This window comes from Martes martes, assembly GCF_963455335.1.
Source record: "Martes martes genome assembly, chromosome: 11".
NCBI classification, from domain to species: domain Eukaryota; kingdom Metazoa; phylum Chordata; class Mammalia; order Carnivora; family Mustelidae; genus Martes; species Martes martes.
Window position 1 is genome coordinate 75,955,068 of NC_137899.1, and position 13,968 is coordinate 75,969,035.

The 13,968-nt window shown below is 44.4% G+C and overlaps 1 protein-coding gene across 1 annotated transcript in view; it reads right to left on the reverse strand.

The window, feature by feature from the left end:
* Nucleotides 1–13,968, reverse strand: part of WNT2 (Wnt family member 2) — a gene marked incomplete at both ends in the record, with an annotated part of 42,955 nt that overhangs the window by 15,532 nt on the left and 13,455 nt on the right. Inside the window, one exon of the mRNA XM_080818651.1 lies at nucleotides 789–1,053. Within this exon, the coding sequence (XP_080674777.1) occupies nucleotides 789–1,053 (265 nt within the window). The remainder of the gene's footprint in view (nucleotides 1–788; nucleotides 1,054–13,968) is intronic.

Here is a 13,968-nt window from a genome sequence, read left to right on the forward strand (position 1 = left end):
CAAAGACTGTGCTACGCCTGGAGCTCAGGGCTGCCTGGGAGGGGTGAGAGGTGAAGAGCAGGTGCCTAAAATCACGCTGGTGGAAACAGCTATGTTGAGGCTGACGGAGATGTCCTTTGAGTGAGTCCAAGACAGACAAAACGCTGTCTGCAAGGGAGGGGTGTGGCTCTAATAAACAAAATGTCCCTTACACAGCTCTCATCCACTGCCCACCAATGGCCACGCCAGTGGGGATGCATTTTTGCCCTCTAGTATTTGACAGCTTCTCAGCATATTGGAAAGAACGAGGGACTGAGAAGCATGGCGGATCTCAAAACTGGCTAACTCTAAAGGCCTGGGTCCTTCTTCATATCGCAGAGATGGATTTGTAATAGAGAAGGTCCATTGCATAGTTCTCTCTACTCCTCTTGGCTTCAGGATCACAGGGAAGATGCCAGGTTGCTGTACAGAGTGTACGTGAGTTCACTAGAGTTTCGTCCGGGCTGAAGAATTTGGTTAATCTGCACATTGTGACTCTGCCATGTACTTACTTGGGGTCACCTTTCTCTAGAACCTGCACATTCTCAACCCATTTCTCCAGTTGCCAGGAAAGCTCTCTGAAATATGAATTATAAATATGAATTCATATTTCACAGTTGAAATATGAATTTTAAGACCATGAACATTGAACCTGAAGGCAGCTGGCTGCACTTACAGAATTGTCAGGCTGAAAACAGGACCAGACTGAGACTGGGGAGGACCGATCAGTGAAAGAATGAGGTACTATGAGTAAAGGGTTTTGAACTTACCTGCATCTCGGTCCCTGATACAATAGTCTGGAGAATTCTCAAAGTACACGAGGTCATTTTTTGTTGGCTTCTTAAACCTCTTGTTAGCCACAGTGAAACCAGTGCCATCCTGGTTCATGACAACCTGAATGGCCCCATTGTACTTCCTCCAGAGGTAATCGCCCGTCCTTCTGAAGTCGGCCATGGCCAGCCAGCATGTCCGCAGGGTACACGAGCCACTCACGCCGTGACACTTGCATTCCTGCTTCAAGAACCGCTTTACCGCCTGCCGGGAGAGACGGGCAAGGTCAGCGCAGATGGACGCAAGACCCCGACAAGTGCTACAACTCCCCTTCCCACTGAGTGAGCGAGAAGTGAGTCTGATGACAAAGAATCCCGGGATTAGGACTGGGAGATGTTGGGGGTCACTTCCGCCATGCCACACTGACCACCGTAGGTGGGGTCCCCGGGAGAATCAGTGTGGGGGCAGGGCCTGACCATGGACACGACTTGGCTATTGAAGTAACAAAAACCTCACCAATTTGAATGGAACAGGGCACAAGGCTGGTTGGAAGAGTGAGAGAATGAATTAGAGGTCTTTTCCTAAATAAATGTGGCTTTATTATCTTAAAACTGTACAGCACAACTCAGGAATTCCTAAGCCTGCTTCTTTTGATAAGCCAATAGTAGTGACTGTGACTGTTTTCATATTCTAGGCCTTGTGCTCATGTTTCCTATGCTCTATCACTGAGGACCTTAATCTTTACAACAGTCCTGTGCTACCATATTTATTTTGCAAATGATGGGGGAGCAAGTTCGAGGGAGATTAGAGCACTTGCCTCGAGGGACATGGCTGGTAGGACAGAGCCAGGGTACACTGGAAATCAGTTGATGACCCTGAGGATACCATTCGATTTGGGAGATTATCACTCTACTCTGGCCAAATTATTCAGCTTGGATGACAGGGCTGAGCTTGCTCTTTTTGCAGAGGGGAAACAAAGGCACATGGGACCAGCTCATCTCAGCTGGCTCCTGCACTAGCACTCCCTTTGCTGTAGGCTGTGAGGCTGGGGACAAGGAAGGACTCCGGTGGGCCCTGGAACTGGAACTGCTCTGGTCTTGGGATTAGCCAGAACACCTGTGCCAGCCCCAACACAATTTTGTGAGTGTTACACAGGCCTGGCGTGTTTCTCCCTGGCTCAGCTGAGTGAAGACGGTCCTCGGCACCCATGTCCCCAGAGATATCCTGGGCTACTGTGAGGGAGCTAGGGATCAGGGAACTGAGTGACTGGCCTGAACTCCTAGGCCAGGATGTGGAATGGCAGATGCAAACCCAGACTCTAGAGTCTTTCCAACTCATAGGACACACACATAAATGGATTTCCTCAAAATATTTTCTAAGAGCATGTTTTCTGATTACAGACCTTCCTGGGTTCCCTTTCTTTTTTCTTTTTCTTTTTTTTTTAAGATTTTATTTATTTGACAGAGATCACAAGTAGGCAGAGAGGCAGGCAGAGAGGCAGGCAGAGAGAGAGAGGAAGGGAAGCAGGCTCCCTGCTGAGCAAAGAGCCCGATGTGGGGCTCGATCCCAGGACCCTGAGATCATAACCTGAGCCGAAGGCACAGGCTTTAACCCACTGAGACACCCAGGTGCCCCCTGGGTTCCCTTTCTTATGTGATTTACTACTTTAACAATTGTCATTCCCCACCCCCAACAGTTAGAACTAATGTCTTGTTTAATCAATCAGTTTTCCAAATTATTATAATATTGAAAGAACTTTTTTGTTGCTCGTGGGAGATCCTGACTGATGATTAGGGCCTTCCTCCATTTGTGACACCCAAAGTGACACACAGAAGGGCCGTGGGGGTGACCAGCCTTGGAGGTCTCACCAAAACCTTGCCTTTGGTCCTTGGCTCGGTGGTGGAGCAGAAGAGGAGAAACCTGCCTGCCGAGGGCTCCCACCCTCGCTGCTTGTATCCCCAGGACAGCATCTATCTGGGGCGGAAGGCATAGGCAGAGGGGACAGTGAACCTCCTTGATGACATTATCCAAGGTGGGACTATGAACAAAATTCTTAGGGTAACACATGGAGAGAACCCTTTCTAAGAACATAGATATGGTGGATTCAACCCTGCACTTCCCACTTCCCGAGATTCTGGTATAATTGGTCTAGTTGGGGGAGGTGGGTGGGTGGCTCCAGCGTGCATCCCAGGAGGAGCTCCTTGCCGTACACTTGCTCACCCTCCCCCATGCACCCCCAAACACACATGCAGGCAGATACCAGTCTTCCAGGCCCCCTCGCCAGGGTCTCACCAAGGTAACTTCGCCCAAACCTGGTTTTGCCTCTTCTATAGATTGTTTCTTCTCTTTCTTTCACTCTTTCTGTTTTTGTTTTTGGCTTTTTTTTTTAAGATTTTATTTATTTATTTGTCAGAGAGAGAGAGAGAGAAAGCACAAACAGGTAGAGTGGCAGGCACAGGCAGAGAGAGAAGCAGGCTCCCCGCCAAGCAAGGAGCCCAATGCAGGACACGATCCCGGGAGACTCTGGGATCATAACCTGAGCCAAAGGCAGCCGCTTAAATGACTGAGCCACCCACGTATCCCCCTTCCTTCCTCCCTCCCCTCCCCTCCTCTTTCTTTCTTTTTCTTTCTTTCCACTTGACAAAGAAAAGAGAGAGAGCACACAAGCAGGGGGAGCAGCAGGCAGAGGGAGAAGCAGGCTCCCCATCAAACAGGAAGTCTGATGCGGGCCTGAGCTGAAGGCAGACGCCCAACTGAATGAGACACCCAGGTGCCCTGATTGTTTCTTTTCTAACCAAGTGTGCAGAAAGGTTCTTCATTTCAGAAAGTTAGTCCCAAACAAGTATTCTAGAGCCGAAGGATCCAAGACATCGTGGTGGCTCTCCAGTTATGAATTCACTCACAGCCTTCCCAGGTTGGACCTCGGCACCCTGTTTCCCATTTTGCCCCCCATGGTGGATTATGCTCTGTTAGCATTTGAAATCTGCCCTCTTCAGCATAAGCCAGCCTTGAAGGGCAAGGACAGAGACATGCTGATCAGGAGGAATGTCATGAGTTTGCTCCTCCAGGTCACAGGGATCTGGGGATATTTAAGGGATGTCTTAGAATGAAATTTTTTGAAAATACACTCCCCCCACCTTTATATTTCAGGTGTTTGGGATGAGGTCCCTGGGTGACCTGGACAGCAGGCCTCCACCACAGACACAGCCCTAGAAGGGCCACCTTGGCCCCCTGACTGCCCCATTTGGGTCCCACCTGTCCAGGAGTTTTCTATCCCAAGATCTCAGTAGAGTCACATAGAACTCATTCCATGCCAAGTGCTTGGGAAGTGAATGCTCATTCTTCAAGGCTTATTCCTCTTAAAGCTGGGTTATTTACTCATAAACAACACTCTCAGCTTTATAAATGACAGGAAAGATGACTACCCTCCCTTTGTAAGGCTAAGTTTCCAGGTTGCAAAGTTCAAATGGATAAATATTTAAAATGACTAACTGAATCATTTGCATATTAAAATTGGATCTTGAACATATATCTTATGAATCCTTATAAATACACGTGGCAGTGGTCCACACTGCTGATCATCACCATCACTGCCAACAGCCATTCCCCTCTCCCTTCCTAAGTTCTGTCCCAGTGCTGGGCAGCCACATACTTCAGAACTGGCCTGGCCTCTCTCTGACCCGGAGCAGCCCAAATCAGTAATAGTAATTTCACTGTTCTGCTCCTGATTCAGCTGAGCAATACGATGTTAGGAGCAATCTGCAAGGGGACTTGTGAGAAAGATTTCTTCACGCTTTAAAAGAGACACGAGGACAGCTTCTTTTCTCTGTCTCTGGATGCAGTTTTCTGCAGCAGCTCCCCTGGGATACGAGGCAGCCAACTCAAGACCAGCAACAAGTTGCTGATGGCGGGATGGAGAGATGGGAAGGACTGGGTTCTGGAGGATGTTGCTGAACTGCTTGAAGGAATCCACCTTGGCCTGGCCCTGCCTCTGTACTTCTTGTGATCCAAGATATTAAGTTTGTGCCCCCAGGGTCTATTACTTATAACTGCAACTATTTCAACTGGAATCATGGTCCGTTCTTGATTGTGGATTAATCACAGGCTCCATCTGACGGTTAACCTTGGGGCAAAGGGAGACCTTGTCTGATGCTGGGTTTGCTCGCAGCTCCAGGTCCCGCTCCTAACACACAGCCTGTTCGGGGTTCCATCACAGCTTGGGGCCTCCTCTGCCTCTGGGTTTGCAGACTCGGAATTCAAACTCTTAACCTTGAACGGGACAACACCCTGCTCAATCAGAGAGGCGGAGGGAAGGGGTCCTAAGCTAAAGTGGTGTGATTGGGAGAGTAGCTAACGTTAACGTAACAATAAGGAAGGGAGAAACTCACGGTGAGTTTAGAAACTTCCTAGTTGAGAAGAATTCCCATGATCAAATGTTATAATAACAATGTAACAATAACAACCACTTATCCAGTACCCTGCTGCCTGACAGGCTGCATGACAGGTGGTTTACACACATTCTCTTGCCTAATTACCACAATTAGGCAAAATAGATTATTATTCCTATTCCGTAATTATGAAAACCAGGGCTCAGTGAGGAAAGTAAAATCCCCAGAGTTACCCAGATAGACAGAGGCCGAACTAGGGTGTGAATCCACGTCTCACTCCCAGATCTGTACTCTTTCTAAAAATATTTAAAATCCTATATAAATTGCATTGTGCTTTTCTCAAATTTTGAAATTTTGAATTATGCATACTGTTTCCCTCCCTTCTTTTGAATGAGTCAAAAATTGACTAAATAAGATTGCCTGCATCATAGAGAAAAAAAGAGGCAGAGAGATTAAGCAGGGGGTCTATATTCCAGCTTCCATACCAATAGCCATCAAAAAATATATTCAACAGGCAGTTTACAGAAAAAAATATAAAGTTCTAACAAAAGTACAGAAAGATGTTCAACTTCACTAGTATCAGGAAATGCAAACTAAAAGAACGCAACACTTGTTTTTTGTAACTAGCAGATTAACAAATAGTAAAAAGTCTGATAGTATTTGGTATTGGTAAGAGTATCAAGGAAGGAATCCTTTCAGAAACTGTTGGTGGAGGAGTAAATTGATACACCATTTAAAAATGGAGAGCATTTCTGCAACACCTGTCAAAATTTTAAATATATGTATCCTTTGACCTCAGCTATTCCACTCTGGAAATATTTGCACAAGCTTTGAGGGATACACACCCACATGGATGTTCATTGCAGCATACTCAGCAATAGCAAAATATTAGGAAAAAAGCCCAAATGACATCAACCAAAAAATGGTTAAGCAAATTATGGTATATGCTTAATAATGGAATATTATGTGGGCTTTGAATAGTGAGGTAGATCAGTAGGACAGAATGAAAGGAAGCCAAGAGATGAAAACAAATTGCAGAACAATATATGTGTTATGGTCCACCTTTTAAAGGCCTGCGTATGGGTGTAGACACAGAGAAAGAAGGGGAAACATGCTCTTCTACAATCTGGCTGCAGTCTGAGGGGTTGCATGGTCTGGAAAGAGAGGGAAAAAAAGAGTCAAACCCTTTGACAGGTAAAGGGGATTAAGAGGAACACACTTCCAGTTAGAAGTCAAAAGTACAAGACAAAATCCAGGTGTAGGGAATATAGTTGGTAGCCCCATAATAACGGTGTAGGCGGACTACATGTCCTGTGTGAGCACTGAGTAATATAAACCATTGTCGCGGCCATGTGTCGCACACCTGAAGCTAATAGAGCGTTGTATGTTAATTACGCTTCCACTGGGGGGAAAAAAAAAGGTGAGGCTCTGCATGGAACCGAGTAAAACAACAGGAATCCGGGGATTGTTCCCTGGCATCTGGAGTGATTCTCATTCGGGCTACATATTAAAATCACCTGGGGAGGCTTCCAGCACCTAGAAGGGCCTCTCCCTCCGCAGAGGAAATCAGAACCTAGGCAGGGGTGGGGGGTGCTGGCCTTGAGACTACTGCCGGTCTCAGGTACCTCTAACAGGCAGCAGGGGCGGAGGGGATCCCAAGTCCAGCACAGCGGCCACAGCCGGAATGTCCTGGAGGAGGAGAGAAGCGGCTGCACCCCCGGGGGTCCCAGCCCACGGAGAGCCCAGCAGGTGAGACGCTCTCGTGGCAGGGAGCAGCATTCCATTTCTAGGAACAGGGATAGCTGATTGTTGATTGGAGTTTGCGTCCTACCCAATGTCTCTGAAACATACTGCAGTTCGCGTTCGTGCTGTTCTGGAGGGAATCAGAGAGGCAGGTGGAGTAAAAGCCAAGAGCTTTTAGAGGACCCGGCTGCAGTGGAGGGGCCTGTCTAGGGAGATGCGCCCTGGGGGTCCCAGGAGGTGAGAAGAAAGGGACTGCTGGTCTTCCCGAGCTGAGCAGGCAGCAGGAGGGGAGCCCTGCAGACTCACCCTGAGGGCAGAAAAAAGGGTAAGGGAAGCGGAGGACCTGGGGACATCCCAGGGGCTGCCACACAGTCTGGGCTTTTGGTGTGTGTTTGCTTTTCATGCAAACTTTCAGAGTTTTTAACTAAAGAAATATGTGCCCATGGTTTAAAAATATCAGATAGTCCAGGCAGGATCAGGGTGCAAAGCTAAACCTTCCGTTGTACCCACCACCTCCTCTCTGCCCCCTTCTTCCAATGCACCGCACACCCCAGAGGTGGTCTCGCAAGATGAATTCTGCTTGTAGCCTTCCTGCTGGTTACGTAAATGCCTGTAGGAACGGTTCTGTGCTAGAGGATCCCTGACTTTGGGAGGAACAGGGAGAGCCATCCTAAGACCCCTCTGCCAGAAAATTGCCATAATAACTACACAAATCTGCAGTGACCACAAGGTGAGTAGAGCCCTCTGGAGGGTGCTGTGCCAGGTTGGCACAACTGAAGGTGGCAGCCCTGTGTGTCACTGTTGACCCACTGAACTACAGAGGGCATTTCCTAGGAGACTTCTTACAGTGGTGGAGAATTTATCCCAGCCCTTACTTGCCTCACCCGGCCTCTCAACAATTCTGGCAATCTGGGCAACTTCAGGGCCCAAAGTGGAACATTTCCACCTATTCTTGTTCCAAAAGTCCAGGTGCAGTCCATCTTCCCTCCTCCCCTTCTGCTTCCCAGTCTCCATCCGCGTCACCTGTCCTTTTCTAGGGGCAAAGGTGAAGGCATTCAAGTCCTATTCTGTGACTATAGGTGTCTCCCACAGTGTGTCTAGATGTTGATTCTAAAAATTGAAAACAATCAACATAGAGGTAGTTGTGTCAACTGCACGAGAAGGACCATGCCAGGACTGCAGGTCATAATCTCTGATCAAGCATCACAGCCCCTGTGCCAAAGAAGAGTGTTATTGGAGTAAAGTTTTCGGTTTTCCCTGCTACCAACTATATTTACTAGAACCTGATGTGTTGCTCCCTCACCATCCTTCCCTCTATCTCTCGGGCCTCCACAATCCTCCACTTTCTTCCAACCTGGACTGGCTACACAGCTGAGAGCCAACATCTTGCCCTCCCAGTTTGGACAAACTACTCTGCTATATACCATATTTGCTTTTTTTTTTTTTTTGGTTTATTCTTTCTCTTTGCAGCAACTTCTTAACTCCTTCGAAGTGCATGGGGGATACACTGTCTGAATTCTTGTGTAACTAAAATGTCTTTATTCAGCCTTCATCCTTGACTAATAGTTTGGCTGGGTATAGAATTCTAGGTTGAAAATAATTTTTCCTCAAAACTGTGAAGATGTCCCTCCACAGGCTTTGGTTTCTAGTGATACAGATGGGAGGTCTGATGTCTGGCTGATTTTTTGGCAAGTGACTTTGGTTTTCATTTCACTTTGTATTTTTTTCTACATGGAAGTCTCCAGAAACTTTCCTTTATCCTGGGTGTTCTGAAATATCAACATGATATTTAGGATTTTAAGAAAAAAAACTAATGCTGCTCAGCTCTCAGTCAGTCCCTTCAATCTGGAAACTCCTTCAGTACAGAGATATTCTCTTAATATTTTTCTCCTCTCAATTTTTTAGTTTCTTTATGGCATTCTAATTAGTCAGTTGCTGAACCTTCTCAGTTGATCCTTTATGTCTTTTATATTTTCAATACTTTCTTTCTGGCTTCTTGAGGAAGAAGTTCCATCAAAGTAACACTCTTGGCTCTCACCATTCCCTTAGTCATTTCTCTCCAGGGGAGAAGTGACTTGTCCAACTGGTGAGCTTAGAGGAAGGACAGGGATTGTGTGCCTGGGTTCCTTCTTGTTGGGCATCTGCCAACCTATGGAGAAGATGAGTTATGATCAGTTCCTTCCCTCCAGCAAGAGGCTCCTTGCAGGGGCTCCAATGTGCAGCCTGTGACAGGGTGAGTAAGGCTGTCCAGTTTGGGGGTAGAGCTAGGAAGTGCTTCGAAGCTTTGAAGTCACCTCCTCTGGTGCAGCTTTTTTTTCAGTAGAGCAAAAGACATTTTTATTCTTTATCCAGCTCCTTTATCCACTTTTTAGTTGGTTTCAAATTCAAGTGGGAAAAACGGGTATTGTTTATGGATCTCCTTAAACTCCACTTGCCTTTGGGCTCCTCCTTTTTTCTTTTTCTTTTTTTCTTTTCTTCATTTTTTGAAGTCAAATTGATATATAACATTATGCAAGTTCCATATTTACAACATTATAATCTGACATCTGTATACATTACAAAGTGATCATCACCAAAAGTCTAGTTACCATCCATTCTACAAATAACCCTTTTTATCCATTTCACCCACGTTTCCACCGCCCCCCCCCCCCCGCCCCGGGGAACCATCAACCTCTTCTCTATCTATGAGTTTGTTTTTGTATTGCTTTGCTTGTTCATTTTGTTTTCCCAGATGCCACATATGAATGAAATCATATGGTATTTGCTTTTCTCAGTCTGACTTCTGATTTCACTATGCATAATACTCCTAAGATCTGTGTTGTCACAAATGGCAAGATTTCATTCTTCATGGCTGAGTAGTAGTAGTAGTAGTCCATCGTGTATATCTACCACATACTATTTATCCATTCATCCACTGATGGTTGCTTCAGGTGCTTCTATAGCTTGGCTATTTTAAACAACACTACAGTGAATAAGGGGTGCAGAAGCTTTCCAAATTAGTCTTTTAGTATTCTTCAGAAAAGTTCTCAGACATGAAATAGCTGGATCATATGGTAGATAGATCTATTCTCAGTTTCCCAAGGAATCTCCGTACTGTTTCCTGGGCTTCTTTTTAAGCTTTCTGGGAGGTTTCTTTGGATTTCTCTTCAAGTTCTTTCCTACTCTCAAGCTGTCACTTTTTCAAAGCATCCATTCTTGTAGTTTATGGATGTGAACATCTTCTGAAATATCTGTAAGGAGACTAATTAGGCTTTTAAAAAAAATTGTCTTCTCATTCTGGAGTTACTGGTTCCCTACCCCCCCTCCCCCGAGGTCATTTATCCTACAATTCCTGGTCTTTTTCTCTCTTGCTGCTGAATTTAATCAAATATATGGTAATCTTTGGACAGTCTCTTCATATTTAAGAATGAAGTTATAAAAAGGTATTTAGGAATGCAGGTTGTATGGGTGGGGCTTGTGGGCCAGCGAGTTTTGTTTTCTGGTGAGTAGGTAGGACATTGGCTATTATGCTGGAGACTAATTCCAGAAAGCCTGAGAGGTTACACCAGACTTCTAGGAGTTCCACTCATGGGGGGAGAGGATGTGGATGGAGTTCATTATTCCGTCTATGGGTTTTTCAGTTAGTCCCAATTTTCAGGCCTATGCTTCTCTCCTATGCTCATTAGTAACTGAGCATCATGGTTCCCACTTTAGCTATTGTCCCATCTGCTTTTTCCTTTCCCCCATCTGCTTTTAATCCCCTTGACTGTGGCTTCTTCATCCTTCTTTATCAGTAACAATTTCTTCATTTATTTCCCACTTCCCAAAAATTTGTTGAGTTTTCTCATTTCTTTGACCATTCTCCTTATGGTTGATTTAAACCATTTCTTATCCCATTGGTATAATTTAGTGAGGTTTTGGGAGGAAGATGTGATATACCCTATGTCCTGTCCACAGCATTGAGTTCTGTCGCACTCAAATGTCTGGACGGGGACAAGGACCATGGGGTGGGGATGGGGCAGGGTGGGCTGTAACTTCCCCATCTTCCATAGACGCTTCTGTACTGTACAATTTACTTTTGTTTGGGCAATTCTTGTCTTACAGCAGGAAGAAAGGACACTAGGAAGAATTGATAGCAGTGGCTTGTCTCTCTTCAATGTGTGAGGCTAAAAGCTTCTTCGAAAAACAGGCCCATGACACAGATCTTGTTTTCTCTTTTGTCTCAGATCTTTCCTAAAGGATGTCTTCTGCTTCGTGTTTGATTCCGAATGGCTATGTCTTCAAGGTTGCCATCAGTATCCCATTCCCAGCCTTCCCCACCTCCTCTCTCACATTCTCCTGGCCCCTATGGCTTTTCATATCGCCAAACTGGCCAGCATGGTTAGCATCAATGCTTCACTTAAGTTCACCTAATCCCCTCTCATTTTTATTCTGGGACATCCAGTTTAGAATAAATACTTGCTCATTTGACATGACTACGTGAGAAAAAAATAAATATGGCTCCTAAGGACAGCAGTATTCTTTTGGTATTCAGCCTCATGGAAACCATTTTTAGCTGGCCAGATAACTTGTCTCAAAAAATCTTTGCTAGGCTCATAATTGCTTCGGTGCTAAAATCATAGTTAGCAGATTCTTTATGTAGCCTTTAAATCTCTAATTTTGAGCATTTTAAGCCTTTGGTCTGCAGAGGCTAATTTCTAGACTTAGGATTTAATAAACTTCTGCTTATTAGCATTCTATCCCAAAGAGACAAAAGTCTGAATGTTTAAAATAAAATAAAAGCTATAGAAGAAGGTAATACATGCATTGAACAGGCTAGAACAACTCTATTTACTCTATTTTATATTTATCTGCCCAGCTTATTGTCAGAGCATAATAAGGAAGCTTAACTTTCATTAGGGTCTCACATATGTCAAACCACACTAAGCACTTTATACTCAGTACTTACTTAACCCACCCAAACACTTCATATTCACTGTCTTATAGAAACCACACAAACATATAAAATATGTCCTATTTTTATCCCCATTTCCTGGACTAGGACATTAGATACTAGATCTTGCCCTGGGTCTCACAGGCAGCGTGGCCGAGGCAGGATGTAACCCAAACGTGACTGGCAGCAAGTCTATACCTCAAATCACTCTACCAGCATTTGTCATCCTGGGGTTTGCCACTCCCTCAATTCCCAGGGGTTCATGTTCTCTGGGTTCAGTGAGCTTTAGGAAAGATTTTTGTTTGTTTGTTTGTTTGTTTTTTAAGGTGTTTTGTTTTTTTTTTGTTTTTTGTTTTTTTTTAAATTTGAGAGAGAGATAGTGAGAGAGAGCATGAGAGGCGAGAAGGTCAGAGGGAGAAGTAGACTCCCAGTGGAGCTGGGAGCCTGATGCGGGACTCGATCCTGAGACTCCAGGACCGTGACCTGAGCTGAAGACAGTTGCCCAACAACTGAGCCACCCAGGTGCCCTGTTTGTTTTTTAAGACTTTATTTATTTTGAGAGAGAGAGCACAAGCCAGGGGAAGGGACGGAAGGAGAAGCAGGCTTTCCGCTGAGCAGGGAGTCCGATGAGGGGCTCAGTCCCAGGACCCCAGGATCATGGCCTGAATTGAAGGCAGACGCTTAAGGACTGAGCCACCCAGGCTCCCCAGGAAAAGTTTTTACATATAGTGTTTGCATATCTAATTACAGTCTACAAAGAATTATTTGCCAGTTAGAAAGACTTCTCTCAAAGAGAATGAAATTTTGGTTTCTTAAGTCAGCTTTGCTGAAAATGGAGCCCAAGCCACCCCAGGGTGTCTTTGTAAGATTTCTTTACAGGACATCTCTTCCTACCAGAATGAGGGCAATCGACCTTATACTGTGTGAAATGTATGCCAGCTTAACTATTAACCTTGCCTTAAAAATTCAGTTTAGAATTTACTTTAGGTGCTTCTATGCTATGTTTTAACTAAATTACTTAATTAAATGTGAGCATTCAAAGAAGTGTTAGTACTTTACTTTTTTAGTTGAGTGTATGCAACAAAGCCACTCATATATTTCTGGTCTTCTATCAGTTTTCCCGAGGGAAACATATTTAATTTTCTGAGGGAAAACATATTTAATTTTCAGATGCTGGCTTACAGCCAAGTACATTTATTAACAAATCCTTTTGACAGGTTCATATCTCTAAGATAAGAGTTACTGAAAATCAGACCAACTTCTATAAATACAAGTTCTGGAACTAGGAAACAAGGGACATTTATTAGCCACCTGTGCAGCTGATTTGCATATGCAATCCTTTATTAAATGAGACATTGTGATTTCTTGAGCACTGTCATTCTTCAAAAACAGTGACTTCAGGTGGGTTTTGTTAGGAAATATAAGGTGTGGAATTCAGGAACATTACCAGTTGGCTAACCATATATATAATAATTCTTATTGACTAATGAAGCCAGTCTAAAAACATTTTCTATGAATAATAGAACTTAACATGGAACCATAACAATTTTGTTAAAAGTTATTCTCTGCTTTGGGACTTTGATTCTGGTTAGTTTTTGATTCCTATGCTCTATAAAGATTTATAATATGAAGCACATACTATGTACAGGTACAAGACAGGTGTGAGGTTGGCACAGCTGATCTACCTTTTCAAAATGCATTTAATTCTATGAACTAAGGAGACCAGTTAGAAAACAAATACTCACAAAGTAAGAGTTGTGCCTCATAAGGATGCTCAACATTATTTAAAGGAGGGTTTAGATGAATAGGAGGTTAAAGAAATCTGGCTCTGTAGCTCAGTTTGATTTTATAATTTTCTGTTGATAGTCCTTACTTTTGGAGAATGTGATTTTCATGCCTAGTTCTCTTGGTTCAGAACCATTATTAATTATTTATCTTAAGGGGCATCATGGGAGTAATATCTTGGAAGTTTTTATTAGGTCCAAGATTACTTGCCTGTAGTAAGTTTATGCTTGTGTCTTGGACAATATCCATTTCTGTTGGACTTTGGACATATTTCCTATAGACAGAAATATCTGTTCTGTCCCAGTTTCCCAGTGGGCCAAGTTCAGGGACAGGCCCCCGTGCTCTACTGCA